Source organism: Lates calcarifer, linkage group LG7_1, assembly GCF_001640805.2.
Source record: "Lates calcarifer isolate ASB-BC8 linkage group LG7_1, TLL_Latcal_v3, whole genome shotgun sequence".
Lineage (NCBI taxonomy): Eukaryota > Metazoa > Chordata > Actinopteri > Centropomidae > Lates > Lates calcarifer.
In genome coordinates, this window is record NC_066839.1 from 20,248,198 (window position 1) to 20,263,917 (window position 15,720).

Genomic DNA, 15,720 nt, shown 5'->3' on the forward strand with positions numbered 1-15,720 from the left:
ATGGAAGTCGGCCTCAGCAGAAGCTGACTTTCCACCTTTTTTTTTTCTAAAATCATTTTTCTGCCATTCTTAATGAAAGTGTGTTGTGCTCATAAAATCTTGGCAGAGAGAGAAGCTGCTCTCACTGAACAGGAATGTGTGTGCTGACAAGGCGAACGTTACTATCGTATGACATCAGCTGAAAAGTTATGCTGTGTCCCTCTCAAAGGTGTCCCTCTGATGAACGACAGGCTCACTGCCCCCTGTGAGTCTGCATGCACACTTAGGTGTACACACACATATACACAGGCACACAGTTTGCCCCACAAAGCCTCTCATCTCAAACACGTCTGTCTAGCCAGGTTATTTTAAGATTGTGTGCACATTGTTTAGGAATGTCATGATCTCCTGTTTAGGGGAATGGTGAGGTGAAGGTGTGTGTGCGTGTGTTAGTGAGTGTTAAGAGCAGAACTCTCAGCTGTATTGTACTTTGGGAAAAAAAAAAAAAAAAAAAAACACCCAATGCTACACATAATTTCTTCAAGCAGGAATCCTAGTGTAATTCATTTGTAACTTTATTGTCTTTTCAGGGCAAAATTAGCCAACAGTCAAGAACTAAAAGACATTCACCAACGCCAGCAGAGTCATTTAACTACAACAAAGGAAGCAACAGTACAACTACAACTACATGTCAGTACAGCTGAGGTTGCCTCTCTGCTCTAATTAGGGCAAATTCAGCAAGTACAGCCTCTGTCTCATTACACCGACGGCTTTAATGAGAAAAAAAAAAACAAAAAAACAAATGACAGTGACTGCTGGTTCAGATGTCTTTGTTGGAATTTGCTCCTACAGCAAAAGTCCCTTTGAAAACAGATGACACGGCAGCTTAGATGTTAAGGAGGCTGAAAGGCAACAGGTCAGTTATTTGTCTTGTGCAAATGTCCCAGCACAGGATGGTGAACTGCAACCTGTTCACTTGTTCTAGGAGGCTCTGAGGAACATGCAGCCTCAGCTGGAATGAACACCAAAGCAGTCACAGCAAGTCCTTCACAGTAGCTCGAGGTGCTGTGTTTTCCTCAGACACAACAGTTAACTTACTCACCAATGAATCAACTTCTTTCTCTTGCTGCATGATGCCATTTCCATGGATGAGATAGTGACAGTGTTTCTTATCAAAGCTGCCCTATGGGCATCAAGGGAACTTTGAATTGGAGCTAGAGAGTCTTTCATTGAGGATGTGAATTCCTCTCTCACATATTTTCTTAACTGTGTTCTTTAACCAGTGTTTGCTTGTGGTCAGTGTCACCATTGCCTTTGAAGCTTGACTGAGTTAAGTACTCTCAAATATACAAGTAAATACCGCAAAGTTATAATGAGAGAGGTCAGCGGACTGGACAAGAGTATCTTCACTGATTGTTCAGCACCTGTAATGGGAGCTTAAGTTACATCTGTTTTCACTGTGAAGAGGATAAAAAGGAATATAATAATTCAAATATCAGCATAATCAAGTCATGTAATTGACTTGATGACATGAAAAAAGTGATATTGAAATTCACCTGTCCTTAATTATTTTTTGAACCCACTTGATCCACTCAAGAACCTCCTAGTGGCTCTTGAAGCCCACTTAAACGACTGATTCAGAGAGTGCAATTCTCCCACAAGGCTGACAGTCTTTACAAATATTTAATTTTAATGTGATAAGTGTGTGTGTGTGTGTGTGTGTATGTGTATGTGTGTATGTGTGCGTGCGCACGCGTGCTGTACTATATTTAACCCACATGTCAGTAATGAAGATGAGTGGGGTTTGTGTGTCTGCTCCTCATGGTGCTGCCACAGCCATTTAACCCCATTCAGACAACAGCTGAAATGTTAATCAGAACCATCAAATCAGTCACTATGTTAGGGTAATTCCCTAAACTCCACCAGATTGTTATACAGTTTTACACACCACATAAGGATTAGGAAAGGAAAAGGTGGTGCAGTACCTGCCATGTTGCTTGTAGACAGACTATAGCAGCTGTACCACCTGCAGCCTGCCAGCATTTGGCTGTTGGTTTTTGGCAGTTCATCCCATTCCATACAGAAGAATGGAACCACTTCTGATCTGCCTGATTCAACTGTTACTACCATCACACCATTACATGATGGGATGTATTTAATCATGAAGATGTTCTGCTGCTGTTACAGCGCTGAAAATCCTACTGGGACTAATTTGCTATCAGAGAGAATATATTACTTTAGATGAGGGAAGCCCCCAGATGAGACTGTAAAATCCTCAGAGACATGGCACTGCTGTGCTTCCATTGGCCATGAATCCAGGTTACCTCTGTGTCTCTGTAATTACATCAGTGGACCACTGAAACACCGTGGGAACTGGGGCAGTGTGTGTGTGTGTGTGTGTGTGTGTGTGTGTGTGCGTGCGCGGTGCGTGTGTTTGTGTGTGTTTGTGTGTGTGTGTGTGTGTGTGTGTGTGTGTGTGTGTGTGTGTTTGTGTTTATTAGGATGCAGCCATCCACCCCCTTGTATATTGGATGAGGATGGGGATAAATGTGTAGCAAGCCAATGCATGAATAAAAATAAAAGTACTCAGATTTTCCAAATTTCTTCTTTGCCATTTGTCTTCAAAAAGACAACAATCAATTAATTATACACTGATCTGACAAATGAAATGAAATTCAGCTTTAAAACATTTTCTTTGGTTTAGTGCCATGGTGTGTATTTTTCGAAGGTTCTCCACTCTTCCTGTCTTTGTTTTCCTTTCTGTCTATCTGTCCTGTGCCTTGGTGCTCTTCCTCTCTCTGATTGATGGAGAAAGAAGACTTAGATGGAGAAAATCCTGTGCTACTCACTCCAGTAAAGACAGAATATAGGACTAAGGGCGACTGAGATGTATCAGACATAAAGAGAGAATTTGCTAGAACCTCCTTCTCACTTTTCCTTTGCATCTTCTTCAGTCAGAATAATCCTGTGGAGCACACATGTGTTAGCTTTGTGCTCTCTGCAGCCATGTCACAAGCCGAGCACCAAGGTTTTGAGGGAATTAGTTTCAGTGCTGCTTATATCCACTTTAATCAGTCATAATGCAACCAAAACATAAATTAGGTAAATTCACTGATTAGATCCTGCTCTTCTGAGTGAAGGTGTGTGAAGTAGGTGCAGAGAGAAGGCTTTTAAAATTCTGTGTGGTTGTGAAAAGACTCTGCATAACACCTCTAAGCTCACTTTTGCCGTTTCGTCTTTGTTATGTCATGATGTTCTGATTTTGATTTGTTCATATTCTGGCACTAAACATAAAAAAAAAATATCACATATTCATAACAGCTCATGACAGACTTATCTAGTACTCATGCTGGGAAAAAGCATGGCCACAGCATCTGTGATGTCCCAGAGGACTATGAAGGCAAGCCTTGAGTTTGGTTTTGCCGCTCGCTGCCATCTTGACAGTTATTGGAGCCAGAAAACACTAATGCTGGTGAACTGGAAATAGATAGGAGATGGATGGAGCTGAGGAGGGTTGAGCAAGTGGCTACCACCATGGTTGATAGGCTGATGCTTCTGTTAAGTTGGCAGATATGATCATAAACATACCTATTTTTGTACAAATATATTCTTGAGGAAACAATACAACAAACAAAAAGATGCCATGACTAATATGTATGAAATAAAACAGTGTGTTTGTCCATAGACTAACATTAACTGAACTAATGCCCTGTTGGAAGATTAGTTACTCCAGAATACAGGCTATCCTATATCTAAGGTAGCCTGTGGAGGTTGTGGCCACTAGTAGCACTGTAAAGCAATGCTTTTATGGAAAGTACCAATGCACTAGCAAACATGGTTTTCATGGTTTCAGATTAGTGTTGTCTATAGATGGACATACATGGATTGTTTGGATCCTGTCAGTGAAGACCTACAAACAATAACCTGCAAACCACTCAACTGAACTGACCAATCAATTCAATTCAAGCTTTTCTGAGGACTATCTGGTCCAGTCCTGTGCCCATAGACTCACTGATGAGCAGTGAGCAGATGAAATCAATTCAGTATAGTCATTAGTAGGGGTGGGTGTATTTTGATTTTTGATATTAGTGCCAATACTGCACCTGAGTTTCAGTACAAATACCAGGAAGATTCTTCTGTTGATGCCATAGTTTTGAAAAAATAACAACACCTGTTTCATTTAACAAAATATGCCAAACAGCTCAGAGCATGTGATGAAGGATTTTGCCAGGGAAAAAAAAAAAAAAAAAAAAAGAATCTGAAGTCATAAAAGTTAAGTAATATCAGATCTGATCAAATAACACATATTTGATTGTTGCTCAGAAAGAAATTAGGTTAAATCCCCAGCACTGTGAAAAGCAACTAAGCAAGAAATAAAATGTTTATTTTATAAGTAAGTGAGGTCACCTGATTGTCTTGGTTTGGAATAGAACAGGTGCATGTGTGTATTTGATGTGTTTCTGTCTGTTGTTGAGTGATTTAGAGTAGAAGGGAAGGTTTCTCACAGTAAGCTGATTCACAGGAGTCACTATTCCCAAACCACACTGTGGGAACACAATGACAACCATGACATCACCACTCCGTGTGTGTGTGTGTGTGTGTGTGTGTGTGTGTGTGTGTGTGTGTGTGTGTGTGTGTGTGCACGCGCAAACTTGTACCTGCAGGTCCAAGTATGCTTTTTTATATGCTGTTACATGTGTCAGTGGTAGAGTGAGCTTCATGTGTTTGAGTGTGTCACCTGAGCAGATGGAAAGAAAGGGAGTGAGTGTTTGCATTAAACATCATTACTGCTGATGATTGACTTTTAGCTGTGAGTCAGCTTTCAGCAGAACAGGATGAGTGAGGGAGGGATGACCTGACAGCCTCTCATTTGATGTGTGTGTGTGTGTGTGTGTGTGTGTGTGTTTGATAGAGAGAGAGAAAGAGAGAGAGAGAGAGAGAGAGAAAGTGCATGTTGGCATGTAGCTCCAGTTCCCACCATCTCTCCCCTTGCTTTTGGAATTTATGAATGTAACGCTCGCTCATTTACAGCCAATGCAATTTATGACCGAGTAAATCATAGAATGTGACAAGACAGTTGAAGCTTTCCAATTAAATGAAAGATTTCCTGGGAACCTTGTGTGTTTGTGTTGTGTGTGTGTGTGTGTGTGTGTTTGAACCTGACAGATTACAACCTCCCACAACTTGAATCTGCTCTTACCCTCGCCTTTTTGTTCCCCCATTCACACGACACACACTCTCTCTCCCAGTACTAGTTGTTTGTTCATAAGAATCCTTCACATTTTCTGTTGATCACTGTGATGAAGGACGACTTATGTACCTTTCCCTTCATACATCTACACAACACCTCTGAACCTGTCAATGTGAGTATAGAGCAATTCACATCAGTGTGCTCATGAGGATTTTTTCAAATGTTAATTGTGTAGCTATTCTGCAGCCCATTTTACTCTCTTTGAAGCAATCTCTCCTGTAGAGCTTACTCTGTGAATGCAGAAATCTGTAGTCACATTTTCATTCAACACACAATATGCCATTTTTTCTGCTGCTAGAGGTCTCTCAACCAAAACAATAACAAATCATGGGAGTTGTTGTCTTCACTGCCATTGCCATCATTAGAGTCAGCCTCTCCCGGTTAGGATCGTTCGCTCAGGCGTTCTTTAACTGAAGCCAAATTATTCACAGAGGTCCCCTCCTCTCACAAACAAATGAACCCAGTGATTAATCCAGTAAAACACTGAGTAAAGCAACCTCATGTTGCAAATCAGTGTTTTTCCAGTGCTGCTCAGCAGACACAGGACATCTCGGAGGGGCTCTGAGTTGAGCTGCCACAAACCTTTGCTTGTTTCTGTGATAACTTATGATCCAGACATCCAGTGACTAAAATCCCATCTGGTTAAAATCTATAGATACAAGATCAAGATCTAAAAAATGTATTGTAGGAATGTGGCTTAAAACTGGATAAAAAGTAGATTTTGCTTGCCTCTGGCAGACAACCATACTACATTTTTGAAAATTGCTAGGAATATTTGGGATAATATAAGAACACAACTCAACTAAATATGTAATATATGTCAAGTTATGCATTTTAATGCAGAAAGTTACATATTATACTTGCTACATCATGCATTAATCACCATGAAAGCATATTGCACATATATCCTCTGGTGATGATTATTCTAATATGTGTCCTGCTCTCATTTGATATTCTTGTTCAAACTGCTGCAACAACAGCCCTGTATCCTCACAGGCATCATTACAGTCTTTTCACTGAACCTGAGATGTAGTTAATGGGAGATGGCTGCCTTTCCCTCTTATACTTAAATTCATTCTCACATGGACACACTTGCATTCATTGCTCTCATGGTCCATCTCTCCTGTTTCCCTCAGCTGCTACTTCAGCCTCACATCACCAGCCTTTCTACTGCTGCCTTCCACTGACACCTAGTGACCAAACCTGTAGTCTGCAGACACCAAATGTGCTGAGCCCCCTCAGGAAAACCTCCCTGAACACGCCATACTTAAACATCATTAACATCACGTTAGAATTTTGCAGCTCTCTGCAGCTGTGTGCAGTTAAAGGATAATTTTTGCCTCGGAGCAGCTCAATGTGTGTGTTTTAAATGTGCCCAAATTTTAGCAAAGTTGGCTGTGGTTGTATAATAACATGGCTCTTGTGCCTAAGAGCAATTATTATATAATGACATGACTTATATAATGACAACAGGGTCAGAGGGGTCAAGACAGCCCCCATGATAAATTACTAATTTTGACTTGTTCTGCCACTTTTGCTCTAATTCTCTCTGCACTTTTTTTTTGTAAATCTTCCCCATTCACAATTATTGGTTTTCACCTTTCATTGATGGCAGTGTCCTTTTTGGAAGGAATGTGTTCATCTTTCTCTTAACATGAAGTTTTTATTGAATTTTGTTTTGTCTCTCCTCTCCTCTCCTCCTCTAGGCAGCTTCAGGAGCTGCAGAGGCAGAAGGAGATGGAGCGAGAGCGCCAAGACAGGGAGCGTCAGGAGCAGGAGCGCCTGGAGCGAGAGATGCTGGAGCGTGAGCAGGAACGTCTGGATCGAGAACGTCAGGAGCGAGAACGTCAGGAACGGGAGCGTCAGGAGAGGGAGGCGCAGATGGAGAGGGAGCGGCTAGAGCGGGAGCGCCAGGAGCAGCAGGAGCGCGCCGAGCGTGAGCTGATGGAGCGGGAGAAGGCGGAGAGAGAGCGGCTGGAGAGGGAGCAGCAGGAGCAGTTGGACAGAGAGCAGCAGGACTGGGAGAGAGGGAGGCGCATCTCTAATGCCTGGTGAGTGATCCACTTTGGTTTCCTGCTTGTACACACACACACACACACACACACACACACACACACACCTTCATACACACTAGGGTCTGAGTTTGTGAAGGCCAATGATCAGACCGTTGACTGAAGATGTAAGGAAACTGATATCTTTAAATTTGACATTTTTCTTCCAAATGAATTGATATTATGAGTGATAATAACAGTAAAGGACTTGTCTTTTAATAATAGTGGAATATTCCAGTATTATAATAAAAATGGCAGATATGCGTGGTTGTCAGCAGTTGGTTCGTGGCAGAGACAGACTGCAAACTGTACAGATACATCAGTTTATGGCCTCAATGCTGAATACTGAATATTTTAATCAGGACTTTATTTCCTTTATGAATGAGTTAAATTTTGAACTTAGGTCATTTCTGGTATTAATCTTGGGTAAAAATTGTGATGTGGAAGTTTGGATTCAGGCCTTATTCTATACTACATACTAAATGTATATGGTATATGCTATATATTCATTAAACCTGAAGTACTGGTTTTGCAATAAGTAGTAAAAAAAAAATATTATCACATACTTTTTATTCTAACAGGAAATCATATCTGTCAGTGGATATCATTCAAACTGTGAATGTCACCACCAATTAAATTTAACACATAGGGTATCAAGATTTAATTATTTTTGTGTTCTGTGTCACTTTACCTGTGTGATCACACAACATGCTTGCAACCTACTTACATTTAGTATATAGTTTGAAATTGCGAGACTTCCATCTGAAACAGAAAGCTGGACTTCATCTTGCTAGAGATGTTGCATTGCCAGTTGTTGATCGGCCTAGCTTCAACAAGGTTCACTTGAGATATACAGGCCATTCAGTTTAATTCTTCTCTAGTAAACCTCTTACTTTGAAGCTGTGCTGATGTCAGAAACCACTGGTTAAACGTCTTGAAACATGGGAGGTAGATTCGCCCTGAGTGCAAAATAGCTCTCTGTATCTGTAGCCTCTCTAGTTAGTGCTAACATTGTTAGCTAGCACTGTTAGTGCTACAGTATGTGCCACACTCGTGTGCTCGTCTGCCCACAGGGTGGACAGGAGCTATGAACAGATTGCTAAGGCACTGGGGCATAGGGGAAATAAGAGAGAGTGATTTCCTGGAAATACCTCTGGAATTCTTCAGTTTATTGCCTTAATTATCTTTGTCATTGGCATCAGAATATTTGAAGCTTGGAGTGAATAAAATGAATTTAGAATGAATTGTGTGTACACACACGACTCAGCTCAATCTCAATTATGTATAAGAATGGATAAAGATACTTTGTAATTAATGATTTAATCAAGTAGCAGGGACATGGTGTAGCCACAGGTGTGAAATCTCTCTTATCACAGTCTAAACTGGGGCTGTAATGGATCAGGTTTTGTCTAAGTGAATCTGATAGAAAAGAAATTTCCTACATTTAAGGACTCGGTCAGTAGGGAAGCCTATGCTGTGTGGCATGCTTCAATGCAATAGTCAGCCTATTAGCATTTGCATGCATAAACACACACACACACACACACACACACACACACACACACACACAAGCATGCCAGCACAGTTCAGTGGTGTTACTCTGAGGCTAAAAATACATCATCAGGGAGAATGCTGGTGAGACCCTCAGGGATGGATGTGTGTTGTGAGTGTGTGCATGCATGCAGAAGCCCTCACATGCCATACAGAATAACACACACAGCGCAATCACACTGGATCACACAGAAATGCAGGAGCAACACATACACACTCATGCATTGTGTATTTGAACATATGAGTCTGACGGGTTTGATGTGAGCTTGTGATTTAACATTTAACACTTTATAGTTCTATGTTTCTCTCTTACAGCATAACTCTATGTGTTTGTCTTTTAAACTGGTTGCACTGATTTCTGCAGTAACACTTTACTCTCAGAACTCTTTGCTACTGAATTGTGGTGATCTGAGACACTTAGTCTCAGTAAGTGTGAAAGCTATGGTTTCTTGCAGTTTTTTTTTCCTTCAGATCAGACTGTTAAAAAATTGTCATTGTGTGATCATCAAGTACTTTCAACCATAGTGCAGTGCAATTGTCAAGATCAGTTCCATCTCTCTGAACTAACTCTTCATTTTATTGTTAGGCAGATATTAACTATTTTCTGCCAAGCCTGTAATTTTCTAGTAATGAGGCACATTTTTGTTGAAGGTCCCTTATTTGGTGCTTTCTCTGGCTGAACATTATTGATTAGCAGATTCATTAGAAACACTGGGCATTGGTTAGCATACTCACTCACAAAACTGAAATTCAAAATGTGAAGGTAGCCCTTTCCCAGGTTTTTTATTTAGGTATTTTTCTTACTTTTTCAACACTCCAGATTATCGAGAAATTGTCATGGAAATAGTGATAAAGCATTCATTAATCAATACCATATTATACAATTAAAAATATACATTAATAAATTGTAAATATTAATCCATCACTCAAGTTATTCAAATTAATAAGAGGTTTACAAAAACAGTCAGTCAGTATGTCTGCCATTTAAAAAATACAGTAATTAATAAATAAATAGTGGAATATAAAAATGTATTCAAATGCAGGTTAAAAAGAGAAGGACTTTAATCAGGCACTTAAAGGGGTAATTTCTTTTCCCTTGCATTTCCATTTCCCTGTTACTTTTCCTTTTTCTGTTAGCTATTTGATTTGCAGTATCATTTAGACTTTCTGTCACACTTTGGGCCTTGTGCTGGTAAAACAAGGTAAAACAATGCAAATTATTACTAAATAATTCTTTTACTAATGTAGTCTGTTTACTTAAAAATAAATTGACTTTTGTTGTACAATTAGTTATTAATTCATGAAATGCTTTATTACTATTTGCCAAACACTTACAGTCCTCTATACCACACGTCTTCAAGACATTGTAATATTTAGACTTGCTTCTCTGTGTATATTTTCAATGTGGGGTGACTTTTTTGAATGAATATTTATGGCTGATTGATTCAAAAGTGGTCGAGTGGCTCTACTTGACCACTAAGCTGTTTGACTTGATGCTTTTTATGTCGAAGTTGTCCTAAAAGTCCTGTTGGTTTAGCGCAGAGGAGCTTGGCTGCAGTATGGCTTTATCGTCTTCTCATGTGTGCATGTGCAGCTTAATATTTGTGTGTGCACGTGTTTGTCTTTTGCCATAATCAGTGTGTTCTGGTGGTGTGTTATTGTGGCATGGCAGAGCAAAGCTGGGGCCTCTCAGTCACATGACCAGCTCAGAGCTACAGAGAGACAGAGAGACACAGAATGAAGTAGTGGAATGATGGAGAAGAATGGAAAGGGTCAAAGATGAGTAGAAGTGGAAACATATGGATAAGGAGGGAGATAGTACAGTGGAGTGAATTGATGGAAATGAAAGCAAAGAGTTGGCATAAGCATAGGAAAGTCAGAGGAAGAAGGAAAGCATGGATGAAATTCTCGGTTAATGAGAAAGAGATGGAGTGTGTGGTGAACTGGAAAAGTAAGAGAGAAATTGTGTGTGTAGTGGAGTGGAAGCTGGACTGAGCATTGACTCCAGTTAAGAGAGGATAAATGGTAAATGCAGCACAAGCTGTCAGAACGTTCAGCTGTTACAAACAAAAAGGAGTCACACGAGGAGACGATGAGCCAGGCAGCCTTACAAATCCATCACTGTCTGTCTTGTGACTAGTGATCAGGTGTTCATGTGAATGCCAGTAGCGTTCCTGCAGTGTGTGCCTGTGTTTGTTGTCTGACCCAGCAGCATCCAGTCACAGTTGGTGCGAGAGAGTCTGTGTGTAATGTCTGATTATGTGTGAAGTTGTGTGTGCGGATCAGATCTGTGAGTAAGTGTGTGATTTATGTATGTCAGGTTTCCTTTGCAAGAATGGAAACTGGATGAAATGCCAAGAAAAGTCTGTCAGTTTCTCTTGAAATTAAAAAAAGAGACATTGACCTCAAGCAGCTGATTAAGGACTGACTTTGCATTGTAGTTTTGTTTCCTGGCAATTATGAGTGTCAACTATCATGTTGAACCCAGAGCAAAAATACTAAATAAACAAATATAGTCATGAGAATAAGGACTAAAAAAGGTGTAGAATTACATCAACAGTAAGGTGAAGTGGAGCAGAAGGTGAACTGTGGATTAACAACTTCACAACATCCCCACACACACACAGACACACACACAGAGGAAACATATGGCATATGGCTACAGTAATTCAGCCTACACTAAGCACTGGAGTAGCTCAAACAATCAAGGTACTTAATTAGAGGGAGCTACACCAGGCCGGGATGGACACGTACTTTACTGAAACACATTAAAGATTTAAAGCAAAACGTCACCACATTTACAGTAGATGATATTAAACACTAACTCATCTCCCACCCACTCCCTGTAAACCCCATTAACAAGATATAGAAGGCTATTATTAAATTCCATTAAGATCTGTAGAGAGGTAGGTGTAGCATAATTACTAATACTGAAAGAAGGGCCATTGACAAAACCAAACAAAGCACTAATTATTCATTCTTTAGTTAGCTGACTCAGGTGGCATGAGAACTTGACACTGGTAACTAGACCTAGCACTTACCACTCAACTGGAAATGTACAGTAAAAGATGAGGTTACGAGGGCACTCCGTTCGTATATAGATACTGATTATATTTTTATATTTTTTATTTTGCCTGATATGACCTTGTCATAGTATATATGGCCACAATTCTAATATAAATAAATACATAAATAAATAAAATAAAATGATTGGCTGATATTATTATTGGATTTCTAATCTCACAAACCTGTATTGGTTGGGCTATACAACAGAGAGTGCTTGCACAGTTAGCATAGGAGTAATCAGTCAGCTTCCTTTTTAAAGAGATTAGCTTGATGAAAATGACAATCTTACTGTATATGAGATAGCTGTTAGTAACGATGAGCAGTAAGGACAGAATACATGTATGCTGCTGTATTTGTGTCATGGTGCTAGATGTTTTGCTATCGCTACTAGCATTAACAGCTGTTTACTTACCTAGAGCTCCAGCTGTCATTGCATTTATAGGTTAGAATAGACCCTCTGAGCAGCACTACTTCTTCATCCTCTCATGTTAGTCTAAGGGCAGACTGGATGTTATAGTGATTCACTTTCACAAGATGGGATGGGCCAGGGCTAGCTGGTTAGCATGCTAACTTCAGTGGAAGAGAAAATACAAATAGAGGTGAAACAAGACCTGTTGCTCGCCACCACTGGACACAGCTCTTGGTGAGTAAAGGGATATAGTTTGAAGCTGCAAACTTGCAGCATTTCTTGTAGACTGGCATGAGAATAAGGACTGTCCGAGAATAAGTGAAAAGCTTTTAATGCTAAGATTGGCTGTGTGGTGATGGCAAAAAGTACATATAGCACCTTTAAGTACTACAGCATACAAGATCTAAGCACTGATATGAAAATAAGTCAAATGAACACTTTTTGACATTTGTACAAAGGCGGCGTCATACCTTCATTTATTTCTTCTTTTCACTGTAATAAAGTAGATGTAGGTGTGTTGAAAGCGAGTTCATGCCAGGCTGTGTTATGGGATGTGTTTTAGCTTTATGGGACCATACACTTGCAGTCATTTCAAAATACAATTTATACGTGTATAATTTGAAATTGGTGTGCTAGCTAAAATCGATTTGGATGAAAGGCTTGTGTTTGTGGAATCATTTATGTTTAATATTCAATATCCACAGTAATACTGAGAGATCACAGTTTTCCAAGCAGGCCTAAGAAAACAAGGTGCTACTAAAGCGTCATTACAGTCAATATTAGTTTGACTCGAGCAATTTAGGACAGACTGCCTTGTTCGAAGATCCCTCAGCAAAGATCAATATTCACACTCATTTCTGTGGAGATGCTGGTTTTTATTGTTGAAGCTGATTTTGGTCCTAGTTTTGAGTTATTCTGTTTACAATTTAAGCTGTTAAAATGACTTACTGGATTTTGATAAGCATAACATTAACTTGTGCATGTTGGGTCTTTTGGATAGATATGGTTAAACTCTAGATATGTTCTGTTCCACTGCGACATAGAAGAGACTTGATGACCCTGATGATGACACTATACTATGGGAGTGTGCCATATAATAAAGTCTGAATTTCCCTCCTCAGTCCACTTGCTTTTCTGCTCTTCTCTTGCAAACAAGACTATGAAAGCTTTGTGTCTCTGGCTCTGTCCACGGTGCTAACACCTGTCCACTAACATAGAACCATCACCTCAGCCCCAGAGAGTACACACAACCTGGAGTAAAACTTCTATATAGCTCTGTGTTGGTTTTTCCTGCTTCATCTGCCCCCTTCTCTTTTTTCCTCCCTCCCTCCTTCCTTCTCTCTCTCCTGACCTGCTGTCTTTCCCTCCTGTGTGCACAACGGCTGCTTCCTTCCTGCCTTCTTTCCTTCCTTCTGTCTCCCCTTCCCTTCTGTCCTGTCTTGTCCTTGACCTTGGTTTGTCCATTTGCGTGGCGTGTGTTTAGCTTTTGAAAGCACCCTGTACACTCCCACACCTCAGGAGTACGGTAGAACGTCCTCAACACCCGTATCTCCATCCACGCCCACCTACCCAGCTCCTGGGACACCATCACCCTCCTCCACCACACCCCCGACCCCACCACTCAGGCACTCGGCTTCCCGTTTCGCCACTTCGCTTGGTTCCGCTTTCCACCCAGTCCTGCCTCACTACGCCACTGTCCCGAGGCGACAGCAAGCCTTTCCACAAGCCCCGCCCCCTGCGCCTGCTCCAGCCCCCACACCTCCTCCTCCACCCAAGTCTGTGGTGTGGTCAGCGTGTAACTTTACCCCATTGCCTCCATCTCCCCCTGTCATGATAAGCAGCCCCCCAGGAAAGGCCACAGGTCCAAGGCCACTCATCCCCATCGCAGCGCCTTCCCCTCTGACCCAGAAGCCCCCCTCGCCTTCCCCCAACGGCCCGCCCATGTTCCCCGCACCCTCGCCTTTGACCATCCCGCACAGCCACACCCCTATTGGCATCGCCTGCCCAACCCCGCCTCCCCCACCCACCCCGCCCCCTCTCCCCTCCCCTGTAGCTCCCCATCCGTCTTCCTCTTCCGCCTCGTCTCCCCCCTCCTCATCCCAGGCTCCTGGTGTGCCCTCTCCCTCCACAGCACCCCTTGCTGCTGCAGCCACTGCCGCCACCTCTGCCTCTGTTGAGCATCTCTCCCTCCCTTTGGGCCTGGGCCTGCCGGGGCCGGGGGAGCTGGACACAACCACAGGCCCAGAGCCCCACCCGTCTCAGGGGGGCTTCTCCTGTCAGCCCCAGGGTAAGGCCTCCAGTCTGGATTCTGCTCTCTCTTTCTCACTGCCTCTCTTCCCTCTGCCTTTCACTCCTTCTGACTCACACACTAACAGGGGGGGCTACTCAACACTGTGGGATCTGTTACCTTGCTACACTGTAAACTTGCATCAGTTGCCTTAAAACACTCAAGTAATGGATAATGGAGAAACTAATCTGTTTGTAGCTTGACTTAAGTGTGGAATAGATTAGAAGTAACACTTTCAGTTCAATACACTAAAATTATTTGTATTTAAAACATTTAAGCTGAGAAATACACACAATGCAATATATGTATTTACATTATATTTAAAATAACACAACAGCATTAAAACACATTTAAAAAAAAGTTCAAAAAAACATTTAATGCACCTGTTCCCTCTGAAAATAATACCGTTATACTTTATGTCAGAGCAGGTTTGTCCTGTGTTTGTCCTTTGTCCTTTGGAGGTTTGAAACACAAGAAAGAAAGAACATAATATCGCCATTTGTAAGTAGTATTCATTTTGCTGGTGAAGCCAATGATTTGATTTTTTTTATTATTTAATTGACCTACTCTTGCAGCAGCAAAAAAATGTACCAACCTTTGTTTGGTTTAGTAAGCTGGCTTCACCACTGAACCCTGACTTCTTAAAGATGTTCACCAGGCTTGGATAGAAAGAACATCAACATCAAAAATCAAGTTTGGCTTGAATACGTTGATATTAATTTTGTCATATAAAACAAACAAACAAAAATGGTGTTTTTCCAGATAACTCAGCTACTCCACATCCCCTGCTGAGGAGAAGGTGTCTTTAGTGAGATACAGGCCAACGACAGGGAAAAAAAAACAAAAAAAACAACAACAACAACATGGCGGTTGTTTTCTTTGTCATGAAACAAACCAGGATCAAGCCCAACAAGTTGAGTGAATTAGCCAATTAGAAGAGGGCAAAGGGCTGCAGTGCCGCTAAGGGTGGTCCTGGCTAAAATATGCATTGATGTGTAGTCTGTTCAACTCAAAGATGCAAGTTAAAATTATTATCCATTCATATTAGTACAATATACTAAACTTGGTTAATTGAACAATATTACTAAATTGTCGAAGTAGAAACTAATTTAGGTTACAGTGATAA

The 15,720-nt window shown here is 41.1% G+C and overlaps 1 protein-coding gene across 1 annotated transcript in view; it reads left to right on the top strand.

The window, feature by feature from the left end:
* The window catches only part of enah (ENAH actin regulator), a 79,987-nt gene that overhangs the window by 49,058 nt on the left and 15,209 nt on the right, over positions 1–15,720 (top strand). Inside the window, 2 exon segments of the mRNA XM_018703405.2 lie at positions 6,937–7,298; positions 13,791–14,594. Of these exon segments, the coding sequence (XP_018558921.1) occupies positions 6,937–7,298; positions 13,791–14,594 (1,166 nt within the window).